This window comes from Lissotriton helveticus, chromosome 7, assembly GCF_964261635.1.
Source record: "Lissotriton helveticus chromosome 7, aLisHel1.1, whole genome shotgun sequence".
Lineage (NCBI taxonomy): Eukaryota > Metazoa > Chordata > Amphibia > Caudata > Salamandridae > Lissotriton > Lissotriton helveticus.
This window is the reverse complement of record NC_136068.1, coordinates 798,196,099-798,213,701: the sequence shown is the minus strand read 5'-3', so window position 1 is coordinate 798,213,701 and position 17,603 is coordinate 798,196,099. Positions and strand designations below refer to the sequence as shown.

General features: G+C 43.0%; 1 protein-coding gene across 3 annotated transcripts in view; it reads left to right on the top strand.

Annotated features, from left to right (window-relative positions):
• The window catches only part of SMAD5 (SMAD family member 5), a 138,258-nt gene that overhangs the window by 110,775 nt on the left and 9,880 nt on the right, over positions 1–17,603 (top strand). For all 3 annotated transcript variants that reach the window (XM_078653222.1, XM_078653224.1, XM_078653223.1), the window contains exon 6: positions 6,199–6,455. In XM_078653222.1, coding sequence (XP_078509348.1) covers positions 6,199–6,455 — 257 coding nt within the window. The remainder of the gene's footprint in view (positions 1–6,198; positions 6,456–17,603) is intronic.

Genomic DNA, 17,603 nt, shown 5'->3' with positions numbered 1-17,603 from the left:
AATTACATATAACTTTTAGAGCAGGACAAACAGGTGAATTTGCTAAATGACTAACTTGACCACATCTAAAACAAGAAAATTTGTTATTCAAAGCAGATTCAGATGAGTTAGATAACATATTCTGCTTTTCTTGTAAACTTGTGCCTTCTTGTTTCTTGATCTGATAAATAGTTTCATCAACTTTAACTTCATCTTTTGATTCAGAAGTAGATGGTTTCTCTTTCTCTTTCTCTAATTCCCCAACACATTTAGTCATATGTTCAACTTGCTTCGCAATGACAAGAACTTCTTCGAGAGGAGGTTCGTCCTTCAACCAGAGTTCCTTCCTAATGTCATCATGTGCGCACCTTAAAACAAATTGATCACGAATCCTTTCGTCTAGCGTTTGACCAAAGTTACAGGAAGATGCCAACTTTCTTAAAGAGGATACATATTCTTCTACCGTTTCATCTTTTTTTTGTTCCCTTAAGCCAAAATGGTATCTTTCCATTATAGTACTGAGTCTCGGTAAGTAGTGCCTATCCAGTTGTAAAATGGCAATCTCATATTCATTCAAGTTTCTTTGTTCAGCAGCTGATAAATCAGGTAAATGTTCTAGAACATCCTGACCTTCACCTCCAAGACAATGTAGAAGAAGCAAATGTTTTCTTTCTGCACTTAAGTTTGTTCCACAAACTCTTGCATAATTTGCAAATATTTTTTTCCATTTTTTCCACTTTACATTGGGTTCACCAGGACTTTAAGAAAAAATGCAGGCTGTGTAACATTTTGCTTTTTTTTTTTTATTTGAGAAATATTTTCCTCAGGTTTAATCCTCAATGTATTTTTTTTTCACCAGTAATTTCTTTCTTCTTCCCTTTCTTTTTTTTTTTTTTTTTTTTTTAAAAGAGTTTAACTCACTTCGAAATTTTATTTTTATATATATTTATTTTCCCTTTCTTTTCCTTTAATGTTAAAAATTGGTCTTGAAATACATCATAAAGAAGGTCTCTCAATAAGAAAAAATACTCTTGGTCTAATAATAGCCCATTGTCTTAGACGCGCGTTTAAAACTGCTGCGCAACGTTCGAGAGACAATCCGATGACGTAAACAATGAAAATCAAGTGCAGCGTGAAAGACGTCTTGCTGGAACGCAGCGCAGGTTATTTTGAAGCGCAGCGTGAATGACGTCTTATGATGAGCAGCGTGAGTGACATCAGTAGAACGTAAACAGAGCGAGGCAGCAGCTCCTCACGCGCTCAGTCTCACGCGCGTTCAACTTATACAAAAGTCGTTCCTTTATATTAATTTTATACAGTCCCGGTTTCTTTTCTTTTTTAATAAACCTCCCGCTCTCCTCACCATGATAAAAAGTTGAATTCCGCCGCTGTGAAGTCAACGCTTCGCTTCCTCGCCAAGAAAACAGCCGCTGGAGGAGAGACAAGGTCGGTTCTCTTTTCTTTGTTGCTGTGTTGAGGTAGTTTCCGATCGTCGCCAATAAAATGTTGTTGAAATTACAATAAATAAAGATGATAGACGTTGATGAGTGTTAAGGTGGGTTTAATAAACCTCATCCACGAACAGCCAACAGTAACTGACAAGGACAAGGATTCTTATCAGGAATCCATGCACAGGATTCTAAGAACTAAGAACATTGGTAAAGACACACAGGTCTTAAAGGGGAAGGAAGGAGAATATCACACCAGGCTGATGCCTTAATCCCGTAGATGAATAATGAGTCTCTGTTCGAAATATTCAGTGATGGAATCAAAAACAAGAACCCTATAGATGAATTAAGTTTAAGAGGAGAAATGTTAGTTCTTCTGGATTAAACGCCAGGTGTTCTGGCCTGTAGTAATGACTTGCACCATATAAGTGAAAAACGTCCTAGGCAATTGATCAAAGGAAACAAGTCAGAAAGGGAACGGGCAGGAAACAGAGTATATTAAAAACATTCATTTTAATGACATCAATTCAACAATATTTATAAACATTTGTGTTGTGACACAATACATACAGTTGTACATCTTAAAAAAACAATTCACATATAAAATGTATTTAAAAAAACAAGGTGAGAATTAATACAATTGGTGGCACAGATCGAATCTGACTAGCACCATCATGCAGAAGGTAACCCTGCATTGAGATATTTATTTAGCTCATAGAAAACTAGCAAAAATCATTTGACTACAAAAGGGAATATGAAAACAAATGTGTTGAATCCACACACTGTATATTCTGCATGTTCTCAAGTATTTTTCTTTTTTTAGCAAAAGGAGATGTTCAAGAGGTGCTCTGCTTATAATTCTCTTGTATACAAGAGTGAAAGGCAGGGGTGTTCTTGAAGTATGAGTGGTTTACAAGTATGATGGTTTAACTTCATTTATGTGCTTCAAAAGTGAGCTTTCTTTATGTTTGTGCATTGCTGCATTAGCACATTCATGCCAGTTCCATTGGCTATGCCAGTGCATATTGTAGTTTTGCACTATAGTGCCTTTATAACAACAGGAGAATCAATTGTTTTGGTATGCAGGAAGTTCGATGAAACAATAGAAATGCTTACTCTGGCAAAGAGTGCTTTGATTGGTTGAGATGCAGGGCAAAATGTTCCTCAGTGTAATAACTGCTTACAGAAATTGAAAATGTACCATATTTGAAAAGGAGCCTCCCTCATGGACTCATTTCAGTCTGCAACAGTTGAAAGTTTGACCATTTGAAGTTCTATGCCTTGGACTCTAAGGTTGTGGAAGGAATTGTCAAACTGATATCAAGTTAAGCTGAAGATCTTAGCAGTGGGGAACAAAGTGCTATGCTTCTTTTATAGACCGTATTTTAAACCTCTACTACCAATGTTTGCACAGAAGTCTGCCTGATTATGATAGCAGAAGGGCATCATTGGATCAAAGATAATTACTGCAGCTACATTTTAATTGTAATTAATTTCCAAGGCAATGTGCTGAAAATCCAAAGATAGATCGGTGGAATGCCAGCTGTGCTGCAGGTACACCCCAATTTTGCCGCAGGCTGTGAAGCTCTGTGAGCAGGAATGGTCTTTCAAGCTTAACTGAACAATTGTTGCCCTTCTCAAGAGGAATTGTTAAACTGTTTTGATAATATGTACTTTTATTGTAATACATCATACCTTACACAGTGAGGGCAGACCACAAGGTGGTGTTGCTTTGATGAATAGAGATTGCATCCAGACAGTATCTCCAGTGACACCCGATCTGCAGCTATCAGCACTTAAATGGTTGTCAGCAAAAAAAAAAGAGCTAGGTACAGTTAGACCTCTCATCCTTAGGGTGGTCTTCCCCGAAACCTTTTGCCTGCTTACCCCTTCTTTTTGCTGATTCTTTTTGTTGGCCTTCGGACTCTGAACACTTTACCACCGCTGACCAGTGCTAAAGTGCATGTGCTTCTCCCCCAAACATCGTAACATTGGTGCATACACAATTGGCATATTTAGGTTAGTCCCTTGCAAAGTGGTGTACCATATACATAGGGCTTGTAAATTACATGCTACTAGTGGGCATGCAGCACTGAGTGTGCCACCCACACATGTAGCCTTTCAGCCCTATCTTAGGCCTACAATTGCAGGGCCTGTGTGTGCAGTCACTGCCACTACAACTTGGCATTTAAAACTACTTGCCAAGCCTTAAACATTTCTTTCACATAAGGCACCCTTAAGGTATCCCTTAGGTAGCCCATAGTGCAGGGTGGGACATGGACTGGTAAGTTTTGCAGTAATTTCCCTAGTAGTGACAAACACCTAAATTCGTTTTTTACTACTGTGAGGCCTACTCCTCTCATAGGTTAACATTGGGAATTCCTTTTAAGCTGTAGTTCCTGATCAGGAAGGTGGAGCTGATTCATTTTATATATCATGAAATGATAAATCCTCTTTAATGGTAAAGTTGGATTTAAATGTACTATTCTAGAAATAACACTTTTAGAAAGTACAGATGATCGATGGAATGCTGAACAAATCAAACATTCACCTCCCGTAAAAGATCTGGGTTAAGACCAATGTTTTTTTGCTCGCCCTTCAAGTTTTGACCGAGCCATATGCAAATCTGTCAGGACCCTGCTCACCTTGGGAGTAGTCCAGTCCAAACTGCCGGGCTAGGTCCTCCCTAGACCAGAAACCAGCAACCTGGGACCAGTTTCAGGGTCTCTCCCCTCATCAGCCAGGCTAGCTTGAAGCCAGTGGCATAGTGAGCATGGGAATCCCGTCTTTTAGTAAGTGGGCATTTCTCTACTCTGTGGGCCTGGAGCCTGTCTCCAATACATGTCTGGGGTGAGGGTGCTTTTTTGCTTTGATCTGCTGCCTGCTGATCTCTGTTCGCTGAGGACAAGGCCTGTACCCATTGTTCTTGAACCCAGAGTGACTCCAAGGGCTTGCTTCCTGTTCTGAAGTCTCAGGGACATCCAAGACTTCCTTAACCGCATGCGTGCAGGCGGAATTCCGCTCGCACGCTGAGATATGCGAAAGCGCATGTTACGTGACGAACTGGGCTCGTCATCAGCATAGCAGGAGGCTACCTCATGACGAGCCCAGCTCGTCATCAGCGTCGAAGGGGTTAAACCATGCAAGAGTACCTGGACTCTGTCATCTGTGAATCCTGCCATCACAAGTGATGCCAATGCAGTCCGGGGCCCTTGAAAATGAGCTTCAGAATCGATGTAATGATTACTTTGCCCCAATCGGAACCGACACATTACTTTTCGATGTAGGAGCTGATCGATGACATTGCTTCGACGGACTGTGCGGCTGGACGATGACACATCGCCTGCCGAAACTGCGGTAGTCCTGTAGCTGGCCTGCCCTCCATCGCGGTCAGCGTGAACACCTCAAGTAACTCTTAAGAACTATTTATTTTTAAACACTACATTTTGATTTAATCTTTGAAAATTCAGAACCATGTTTCTACTTATTGGATTTTGATCGTTTTGGTCTTGTTTTACTCATAAAAATTGAATATATTTTTCTAACCCGGTGTGGAGTATTTTCGGGTGTTTAGTGTGTGTGTGTGTGTGTGTGTGTGTGTTGCACAAATACTTTACACATTTCCTCTTTAGAGTAGCCTGACTGCTCTGTGCCACACTACCAGAGGGTGAGCGCAGGTTATCTTTTAGCGTGTATCTAGCTTACCCTGACTAGAGTGGTGGCTCCTGCTTGTACCGGGTGTATACTCTGAAACCCCATTTCTAACATGTACAAATTCATCTTACCTTTACCAGTCTATGCCCTAGCTGCATGACTGGTATATTAACCCAATATGTGCAGCAATGTAACCTTTGATAGGCCAGTTTAAACCTCATGTTCATGACCCTCCCTGCTTTACAGTGCTCTTCTGCTTCTTTCAATTACTCGTCCTCTATTACTAGCACCAATTTTGTCCAGATATGTTTTCCATTTTCGCTTTTTTATCTTCAAACTTCCTCTAAATGCCCTTAATTTAGTTACCCCCTTTCTATGTTTCCCGCATTCCCCAATCCTACTGTAATGTAAATATGTATACTTTTATTTACAGCTAAACTATCACCTATATCAGTATACTGTACCTGAGACGTTACTCACCTAGTATTACCAGAAGCAAAATTATAAATGGTCATCGCCCAAACGTATGTAGCTTGATATTGTTGGTATTTTACCAGTGTTCTTTTCAAAATGTTAACATGATTTGCATCCAGTATTACCACACAGTTTTTCTCCCTCGTACATTTATGTGCTTTTGTTTTATGTGTTACACTCTAACCTCTCTGTGGCCTTAGAATGGATCATTTTGCAGTATAGGGATAGCTGCTACTAAGGAACACCTTAGTTATGCATACGGGATGGAAGAGCAACTAACTCTGTTTTCTTATATGTATTCCACTGAAGGTTGACTAAGAGGCAGATAATGAGCTTCAGCTGAATATTTTCAGTCACACTTTCAAAGCAGAGCGCTTAAAGCTGATGTTTCTGAAATGTTGATTCAAGAAAGAAGAAAAAACATTCATTATTGAAGCTGCGCTGATAAAATAATACTGCTTTCTTTATTGCTTTGATAGTTTATTTTTTATGTTTTATTTGATGTTGAAAGTCTGCTATTCGGTTTTCAGCCAGGTGTACACCAAACTCATGGTATTTGGTGTCCACTGATACAGTATTATTATGCTAATTGTTGTGTTGTAATATGCCATTAAATGCTTTAATACAATTTTGTGTCTATAAGGTGTCCACCTTTATTATGTTGGAGGAGAGGTCTACGCTGAGTGCCTCAGTGACAGTAGCATATTTGTGCAAAGCAGGAACTGTAACTTTCATCATGGATTTCATCCTACAACTGTATGCAAGATACCAAGCGGGTGCAGTCTAAAGATTTTCAACAACCAAGAGTTTGCTCAGCTTTTAGCTCAATCTGTCAATCATGGATTTGAAGCAGTCTATGAGCTCACCAAAATGTGCACAATCAGAATGAGCTTTGTAAAGGTAAATACATTGTTCTGTTGATTTTCATAACTAGTGCTAAAATGTGTTTACAGTCTCTAAAATTAATTTGTCTTTATATTAACTGATCATGAAATTTACTTTGGATGAGACTATGTCCCCGGCCTTTCTTGTTGAATGACTCTTCACTGAATCGGTCATATCGAAGTACGTTTGCTTCAAAATATTGTATAAGCCTAAATATGTGGTGAAGAACTCCTAATTTGACTTCTTCACCTCAAAGTGAATCCTACCATGTGAGTATTTATTGCGCCAAAATGTATATGTATTGCCATTTCACTGGGCATTTTTGCCTGATCTGTTTTTCCATGTTTTATCCAGCAGAATTGGTCTGTGTAAACCTGCAGTAGTTTGGTTATTGCAACTAAACTCGGTGCTGGACAAACTCTTCTTTGAACAGGGATAGAAATGTATCCCTGAATGCTGAATCAGGAAATTAGTGGCAGTCTCTATTACCAGTAGGACAAAATAATTACTGCTCTCTAGCAGATATCATAAATGTGACCATTTTGAAATACTGCTTTTTGAAATCTGTGTGTTTCTAATTATATAGTATGCAAGTGGAGGCATAAATGAATTGTTGGCCATGTGTGTGTATATATATATATATATATATATATATACATTTTGGACACGTGCTTTTGACCCATCAATCAGTTACTTTCTGCACATGTATTGTAGATTTTGGATTGCCGAATCATTTGTACCAGAAATGATGTGGCCCATACTTGGCAAACAAACAGTTTTATTGTTAGATGGATACATTTAAAGGTATGTATAACCACCCATTAAATGTGTGAGGAGCTGTACAAATATAGGACATTAATTACATATTATACATTTGTAAAGTGTGTAGCTATGGTACATTTGACTTCCAAGTTTGTGGAGTTTAGTTGTTGCAAGCCAAGACACGAGTCAGGGTCACAGTCACATTGATCCTTAAGTCACAGCAAATAGGTTCTTAAAGGCAATATTGGAAGAATGAAGAGTAATGGTGGTTTATGGTGGTCAAAGTGTTGGATCTCTGCGTGACACAATGAAGTTTGGGGTGAGAAGGTTGTTGTAAGCAAAACTTAAGGCTTTATGTGAGATAAATTAAGGCAATACTGTGAATGCCTTTGAAGAGCAGGATAACTTTCCAACCTGAAGACGATAGCGGGTGAAGGTTGTGTGCCTCGTGATATTGACGAGTGTTCAGGTGGCATTTGTGACTTTATTTGGGGGGGGGGGGAAAAGAACACTGGGGCAATCCAACCAGAAGGCTGTTTATAGTAGTCAACGTTATTCATGACGTGTGTTGACTAAGGCTTTGGCTGTGTTAAAGAAAATGTGAAGGTGGGTTTTATATATGGTTATTATTTAAGACTTTGCGGTTGTCACTGCAGAAGAGCTCAGGATATATTTCTAAAAAGTACTTTAAAGTTTTGGGCTGAGGGGGTAGAGTTGAGTTGTCAGAGACCAGTTGAAGGGAGCAGGCTGACAGAGGAGTAAAATGGAAGCTGGGAAATAGAATGTGTATCTGAGGATCCCTGAGACCTAAATGGCAGCTAGGATCAGCTGATTTGTTTTTTAGTGTCTGCATATCTAGGGCAAGCATCATGTCCAACTTAAAAACTAATATATAAATGCAAGTTCATGCACACTGCCCCCGCTGCACACAGCCGAAAGATGTGCACTGTGTGAGTTTGGTACAGGGCAGGGCTGCAGGCCAGTCCTGCACCCAGCTCCCCTGCGAAGAGCCAAATGTTTTGGCCTGCAGCCGTTGACTTCCCGCAGTTATTGCGTACAGGGTCTGGCTCCCGCCGAGAACTTTCCCCAACCCCTGCTGTGAAGCTAGGGTTGGAAATTAAGTACATCATTAAAAAACACAATTAAATTCACTGATAAAAAAAGAAAGAAGTTCTATCTCAGACGTATAAAACCCCTAAAGTTTGCCTGGTATGGTTTTTTATGTTGCATTCAGTGTACTAACAATGTGAGCCATGCACAAAACAATGATATGACAGTGGCACAGGAAAAACCCATCCAGCAAAACTAAAATATGGTGGGGGGCGTTCTTTATGGTTTGTGTTGTGTGCACTGTAAAACATGACTGGCGAATTTCACTGGTTTCACGGGTTTAAGCCAACACCATAACTTGTTTTTTTTTTCTCAATGAAAATATATAATGGTCTGTCAACCTCCTTCTCACCATCCTCCAGAAAAAATTATATATAATACCTGCATCCTGCCACTCCCCCAAAAATACTTTTTTTAAAATACCCGTCATCCTTTTTACCATCCCGTATCATCCTCTGATCCTCTCTCACAAAACCAGGCTTTCTGCTCTCATCCTCTGAGCCTATGTCCCTGTCCTTGCTCAACACTAGCCATTCTGCTCTGCGAGAGCACAAAGAGCCACTGTTCTGCAGACACCAACTCTTTCAGAGCCACTACCATACAGTGGAGAAATCACAGCTGCCATGAGTCTGGAAAGACCCATGGTTAGCTTGCTAAATGCTGGTTGGTGGCTCAAAGTGCCTCGCACAATCCTTTATTGCCTCCCTCAGATCTGTGGTGGTGTCCAGAGGGCTAAGTGAAGAATTCGAAAATTAATTTATAGTTTTCATGCCATCATCATTGCATTCTTAATACATTGGCTGGTTCAAACTGTATTGAATGATACTGTGCAGGTAAATTGCACTGTGACACCTGGGGGATTATGCATCTTCTGCCACCACTGGTGACGGATAACTGGTAGGTGAAGAGACAAACTGATACTGCACAATAGTTGAACCCTAGTATGGTTTTATTTAAAGCTTGAACAACTTGAAAATACATAAAAGCAGTGCACCTTTTAATGACATTGTTGAGCTCCAGGACATACTGCTGCCAGACCACTAGTCCATTCCCTGACTTTCATAATGCCTCCTCCAATGCTTCACTGCCCAAGTTCTGTAAAGAGCGCTTTCTGTATTTAATGATCTGCGCAGTAATTTATAGGTTATCGCCATACTTTCATCCTACTAACTGCTGTGTGTACTTTTTTCTCCCCTGTTCTGACTCCTTACTGTCTGAGGTATGTTGTTCCACTCTCCACTATGAAACTGTCTACCATCTATTGCTTCCCTGGCCTCTTTCTACTTTAGGGTGCAGACGGTATCTGATTTGGATTTTTCTTCTGATGTCTCACTGGTTACTGTTTAATATCTGTGGTACATCCACTCATTGCAGTGTTCCAGAGGCCCTGACAACAGTGAAATAATGTTTTCAAATACTTCAAGCAAGAAAATGAAAAAAGCAAGGGCTTTAGAAGTGTGACCTGCTAAGTGGTCAGTAGACAGTGACAAATTTCATGAAAAAGTGTGACTTCAGTGATTTAATGAGAATCTTTTAAATAATTTTTGAGCATTTCGTTTTTGCTCTCACCTGCGACAGCATGTGCTCTGCAAGTGCTCTCACTTGTGAGAGATATTGTATACAACAAGGGGCTTGCAGCCTGCCCATTGCTTAACATTTGTTGGCTTCATTGTTACTCTTAATTGCTGCCTTCTAATTAGCCAACACCTGGTGGCTTTACTTCCTCTACTTGCGGCTGGAACATAGACCATGTACTGATTGCTGTCATTCCACTGATCGCTCCTTTTAAGGTAAGTTTGTCAGCAAACAGATACCTGATATAGCTCATACAGAAAAGAAAAAAAACAGTCATCTTTCAAATATAAACATTACAAAACATTTACACCAATTAAAGATGTCTTACGAGCAATCCTCACTATTACATTGCAACATAGATGTTTGTGACTATATGTGGAAAGAATCATAAAATGTCTTCCAAAGTTTCTTAAAATTATGAACCTATCCATATTGCAATGGGGTGCCTTATTTAATCCCCTGTTCTTTCCTTGTAATACCCTTAGTTCTATACAATGCCATCTCGAGATGATATGTGAAAAGCAATCTAGTTCGCCAATTAATAAAAGTTGGCGGTAACTCATCCAGCCATTGGGAGGTGATACATAAACGAAAGATGGCCATACAAATAAACACAAATCCCTGCTCAGGGGGAGACCAGTCATTCACCATAATCTCTTGACAACCCAGTATCACCAATGTTGGTGAGATTTGTATTGGTATACCCAAATTGACCGTGATAAAAACCTCTATGTCTTTAATAAATTTAGAGAGTTTAACACAAGTGAAGAACATGTGAATGGCATCGGCCGCATATAAACCACAACGACTGCAGCTGGTCCCCCTTCCTGTATTCCACTTAACCAATTTCCCCGGTGTATAGTATAAACCAAAAATTGACATAAAATGCTGTGATTTTAGGGGACCATTAAAAAGAACATTCATTGCAAAGTCAATGCTTCTTATAAAATTAACCCCTTCCAACCCTTTAATCGTCCATTTCCTCTCACATACTTCTAAATCATCCTCCATTTTAGCTATAAAGAGTTGATAAAGAAGCCCCATTTTAGCCCTTGATCTAAGTGCTTCCACAATCTCGATTTTGTTTACTATAATCTCATTCATTTTTAATTCTGTTCACAGAAGCTACGGAGCTGAAGGTATTTAAAGAAGTCTCTCCGATCTAGTTTATAAGTCTTTTGCAGAAATTCAAATGAAGCAAAATTAATCCCCTGAAATAAATCCCCTAGGTGCAGGCAGAGAGGTCGCTCCCAGTGTCTCTTGCAGGCATCTGGTATTAGTCGCGCTGCACTGCTTAACTTGCCTTTAAAAACGCTTTCTCATTGCCTGCTGTGTTAATTATATCGTAGCGCTGCTGTGTTTAGCTGCTTACTGTGCAATTCATACCATTTCCTTGTGTGCTTTAGATTCTAGCGCCGCTCCGCTTGACTGGTCAAACTGTGCAATTTGAAATTGTTTTTGTCACATTTCGCCAGCTGTGTAGCTTATTTTGCGCTCTGCCTCGCTAGCGCTTGATTGTGTAATTGCCCTCTGCTGTTGTAGCCTGTTAGCGCATTTGACTCCAGCGCTCCGCTCTGCTCCCCCCTCCGCCTCCATTTTGTTTGTTGTTGTCCTCGTGTGCCCGCCCCGCCTCCCAGCTGAGACGCCCTCCCACAGAGTAGAGATAGCGCTCCTCTCCCTACACTCGCTGTGACTCGCTCCTCGCTTCAGGCAGAGAGGTCGCTCCCAGTGTCTCTTGCAGGCATCTGGTATTAGTCGCGCTGCACTGCTTAACTTGCCTTTAAAAACGCTTTCTCATTGCCTGCTGTGTTAATTATATCGTAGCGCTGCTGTGTTTAGCTGCTTACTGTGCAATTCATACCATTTCCTTGTGTGCTTTAGATCCTAGCGCCGCTCCGCTTGACTGGTCAAACTGTGCAATTTGAAATTGTTTTTGTCACATTTCGCCAGCTGTGTAGCTTATTTTGCGCTCTGCCTCGCTAGCGCTTGATTGTGTAATTGCCCTCTGCTGTTGTAGCCTGTTAGCGCATTTGACTCCAGCGCTCCGCTCTGCTCCCCCCTCCGCCTCCATTTTGTTTGTTGTTGTCCTCGTGTGCCCGCCCCGCCTCCCAGCTGAGACGCCCTCGCCCCTCCCCCTCCACTCTCCATATATGACAGGAGTTCCCGCGCGCAGCGTTCACGCGCAGCGACCGCGCCCAATCCGCGCCGAAGGTGCGCCAAAGGTAAGCCCGTCTACGCCCGTCCACGCCTGAACCGCGCCCAGCGCCAGACCCCCTGCCCCTCGCGCTGCCCAGCCCCCCCGCACTACCTACGATGCCGCCACCCTCCTAGCCCTTAACCCCGGTCGCGCCCCCAACTGCGTTCAAGCCGCTCCTGGACGCACCCATGGACCGTTCTCCTGCTTCTCCTGCAAATTTAGCGGCACCGACAACATCTCCGCTACGACCACACCACAGATTCCCGACCCCAACCACCTACAATGCATCCTTCTCAACACCCGCTCGGTCCACAGGCACGCCATTGACCTTTGGAACCTGCTAGACACCATCTCTCCTGACGTCGCCTTCCTAACGGAAACATGGATGAACGCTTCATCCGCCCCTGACATCGCCATCGCTATCCCTGATGACTATAAGATCACACGCAAGGACCGCACCGACCATACAGGAGGAGGAATCGCTATCGTCCATAAGAAATCCATCCGCATCTCTACCAGCTCCGACGCCAACCTCGCTAACTCCGAACACCTTCACTTCCAGATCCACATCGACCCCAAGACAACTCTCAGAGGCACCCTCCTCTACAGACCACCAGGACCCCGCGCAAAATTCAGTGAAGACATCACGGACTTCATCACCCCACACGCGCTCCCCTCCAAAGACTACATCCTTCTGGGAGACCTCAACTTCCACCTTGAAAAGATCAACGACCGCAACACCGCCACCCTCTTAGACAACCTCGCCAACCTCGGACTTAAACAACTGGTCACTTCCCCCACCCACATCGCAGGTCACACACTCGACCCCATCTTCACCTCCAGCAACCATGTCTCCTTCAGCCACACTACGGATCTCCTCTGGACTGACCACAGCTGCGTTCACTTCACCTACAACAAGCCGAAACCCATCACCCACCTCCAACCAACTCTACAAAGAAACTGGAACAAAATCACCACGGATCAGATCTCCACATCGCTCCTTCGAACCTCCCCAGCCCTCTCTTCTAACGCCAACGAAGCCGCCTCCAACCTCTCCCTTTGGTTATCCAACACCGCCGACACCCTAGCACCACTGAAAAAACGTCAACACAAACTTGGCAACAAGAAGGCCTCATGGTTCAACGATGATCTCAAGAAGTCCAAGAAACTGTGCCGCTCCCTTGAAAAGGCCTGGAAAAAAGACCCATCCACCATCAACAAGGACGCCTTCAAAAGCGCCACCCGTACTCACCACCAACTGATCCGAAAAGCCAAGAAAACAGCATTCAAGGATCGACTTGACAACAACGCCCACAACAGCAAGGAACTTTTCAACATCGTCAAGGAATTTTCCAACCCCTCGGCCAACTCCAACGACATCACCCCCTCTCAAACCCTCTGCGACTCCCTAGCCTCTTTTTTCCACAACAAGATTGCTGACATCCACAACAGCTTTGACAACCAACCCGGAAGCCAACCCACCCTACCATCTGCTGACCATCTTCCCCCCCGTAAACACCCTTAACGACTGGAACCCAATCTCCACCGAGGACACCATCCGCCTGATGAATTCCATCCACTCTGGATCCCCCACAGACCCATGCCCTCACCACATCTTCAACAAAGCAGACTCCGTCATAGCTCCGCACCTCCGAGACGTCATCAACTGCTCCTTCAACTCCGCTACCTTCCCAGAAGACTGGAAACACGCTGAACTCACCGCCCTTCTGAAAAAACCAACAGCAGACCCCACCGAACTCAAAAACTACCGCCCCATCTCGCTTCTTCCATTCCCGGCCAAAGTCATCGAGAAAGCCGTCAACAACCAGCTCGCCGCCTTCCTCGAAGCCAACAAATCACTCGACCCCTCACAATCTGGCTTCCGAGCCAAACACAGCACTGAGACCGCCCTCATCGCAGCAACAGACGACATTCGAACTCTACTGGACAATGGAGACACAGTCGCCCTCATCCTCCTCGACCTCTCTGCAGCCTTCGACACAGTCTGCCACAGCACCCTTTTACAACGCCTCAGAAACATCGGAATCCAAGGAAAAGCACTGGAATGGATCACCTCGTTCCTCACCGGAAGAACCCAGAGAGTCCGCCTCCCACCATTCAAGTCCGAGGCCTCTGAAATCATCTGCGGCGTACCTCAAGGATCCTCACTCAGTCCCACCCTCTTCAACGTATACATGAGCCCCCTCGCGGCCATCGCCCGCCAACACAACCTCAACATCATCTCTTACGCGGACGACACTCAACTGATCCTTTCTCTCACCAAGGACCCCAGCACCGCCAAAACTAACCTACACGAAGGAATGAAAGAAGTCGCCGAATGGATGAAACAAAGCCGTCTGAAACTGAATTCAGACACAACAGAAGTCCTCATCTTAGGTACATCCCCCTCTGCATGGGACGACTCCTGGTGGCCGGAAGCCCTCGGAAAAGCACCCATCCCGACAGACCACGCACGGAACCTTGGCGTCATCCTGGATTCTTCACTCTCCATGAACAGACAAGTCAGCGCCGTATCCTCTTCCTGCTTTAACATTCTTCGCATGCTCAGAAAAACATTTCGCTGGATCCCCTCCGAAACAAGGAAAACAGTCACCCACGCTCTAGTCACGAGCCGACTGGACTACGGAAACACCCTCTACGCAGGTACCACCGCTAAACTCCAGAAGAAACTAAAACGAATCCAAAACGCCTCAGCCAGGCTCATATTAGACATCCCACGCAACGAACACATCTCTGGTCACCTTAAAGACCTCCACTGGCTACCCGTCAATAAGAGGATCACTTTCCGACTGCTTACCCACGCACACAAATCACTCTACGACATCGGACCAGATTGCCTCAACTCTCGACTGTCCTTCTACTCCCCCTCCCGCCAACTTCGCTCTTCCAGCCAAGCCTTCGCCACTGTACCTCGCATCAACAAGACCACCATGGGAGGCAGATCCTTTTCATACCTGGCTGCCAAAACATGGAACTCACTCCCCGCTTACCTTCGCCTCACCCAGAATCACCTAGCGTTCAGAAAGCAGCTTAAAACGTGGATATTTGACAAATAATCCTCCTCCCCTTCCTAAGCGCCTTGAAACCCTCTGGGTATGTAGTGCGCTATACAAATTTTATGACTTGACTTGACTGACTAAATGCCCAGATCTTGCCATCTTGTCATTACATAATCACGGAAAATCCCGGGTAGAAAAAGAGAATTTTGAAGAGGGGTATAGATACTCGGGTCTATACCTATGCCTAATTTTTTTTTTGTTTTTCTCCATATTATATATGCTGCAAAAACTGCCTTAAATTTCGTTTTTTTAAAATAGCTTGGCTCAATTACACGATTCAAACACAGCTTTGCTTCTGTCCCTAAAAGCATCTCATATATTTAAGGGACAGCAAAATCTGGTGTCGGATCTAGCGGCAGAAGTAGCACCCCCATATGTTGCAATATGGCAATCCAATGGTAAAGTTGGAAATCGGGTATCGTCCAACCTCCTCTCTCTCTGGGTAAAAAGCACAATTTCAAAGCTCTTCTAGCTCGATGGTAACCCCAAAGAAACCTTGAGCACATTCTCTCGATTCGGGCAAAAAAACCCAGCAGGAATTAAAAATGGGATGGATCGGAATACATACAAAAATTTGGGAAAAATCAACATTTTTAAAACGTTACTACGACCATACAATGAAAGATGTAGATTATTGATCCTTTCTAAGGTTTTATTAGATGAGCTAATGATAGGATCGAGATTTATAGCAATAATATCCTCTACCTTCGGTGTGATCTTAATGCCGAGATAGGTTGCCTCTGTCTCGAGACTCATATTTTCAGGGCAGCCAGTTTGTGAATGAAGCATTTGAGTTTTGGTAACATTTAATTTGTAGCCAGAAAGTTTCCCAAAAATTCTCGCCTTCTCAATTATCCGAGGTAAGGCCTCTTCGATGTTTGACGTAATCACAGCAATATCATCTGCGTATGCAAATACTTTAAAAGATCCCGTATTTATTCGTACTGGCTTTATTATTCTATCTTTCTCTAAGGTAGCTATGAAAGGGTCAATTTATAAGGCGAAGAGCAAGGGGGAGCAGGGGCAGCCTTGTCTCGTCCCTCTTGCAATCGCCACTTCTCTAGAGACTTCCCCACTAACATGAATTGCAGCTGAGGGATGAGAATACAGAGTCTGTATCGCTGTGATACATTCTATCGGAAATCCCTTCCAAGCCAGAACCGCCCACAAGAACCGCCACGAGACCCTGTCGAATGCCTTTTCGGCATCCAACAGGGCCACGCCAACGGGGGATTTTATACTTTGTGACCAATCCAATATAGAAATGATCCTTTTAATATTCAGGGGTGTGGAATTTATTAAAATATCTACTTGTCCATGGGGCAAGTTGCTTCCAAAATCTACTTGTCCTCTAACAAAATCCACTTGTCCCTTTGGTGTCATGTGGTTCGGCGACAAATTATGGCAGCAATCTCATTATATAAGAGCTCTTATATAGCCTCTCTGATTATGCCAGGGCTCATACCATAGTAGTTTTTGAATATTAACAATCCCTTTATGTTGCCACGTTTCTGCAGATCTACATACTGGGACTGAAGGTAGTGGTAAGCAATAGTTCCAGGGTTGGAATGCCCTTTAAGTCTGTGCAAATCTACTAGCTTGCATGTTTCAAGGGTTTTCAACAACTCTTCTCTAATTTTTTCCCAGACTGAGAAATGTTGGAAATTTACTCCTGACAATGGCAGACGTAAACCTTCTTCCAGAGTTGGGAAAAAAGTGGTTGATGGGAAAATGGCCTTGCAAACAGTCTGGTTTTCGCATGAGCATATCTATACATGCATATTTGCTCATGATAAACTGCAGTTCACAAATATTTTCCAGGAGTACATTTCTTGCCCTACTTCTATAAATTCTTGTAAATTCACGAAAGCTATATAGCTGAACTTAATGCAAGGAAATATACCAAGGGTGCACTTTTGAGATTTTCTTTAATAATAGGGCCCCTAATTTGGTCGGGCATTAACCACAACCTTTTGTGTTTGTTAAAATTCTCTCTCCCTCTCTCTGTATCGGCTGGCTTCACTGTGAGTGACGGCATCAAGCTCTTTCACAAGGAGTATATTGGCACACAAAGTAGTTTTGTTCAGTGGCAGTAACTAATGTGGCAGTGTGTGCTTTTTTTAGACCAATTTGTTTTTTGTTTTTTTTGCTTTTGCCAATGTTTGTTATAAGGGTGAGGGCCCCGCAGTTCTCACATCAAGAAGGCTTTACAAAAACCATGCCAAAACAAGTCACGTATTGGCAAAACTAAAAAGCTGACCACTAATTTCAGACCTACTGGCTTTGCAAATGCTTGTTTATTTTTGTTACTCATAATCTTATTGAAACTGTTCTGACACATGCCAGACTCCTACGTGTGTTGACAGAGGCGTGGGGTGACCTTAGTCACGAGCCGCCCACACACCTACTCATCCAATACCTGCACGTGATGGGAGATGG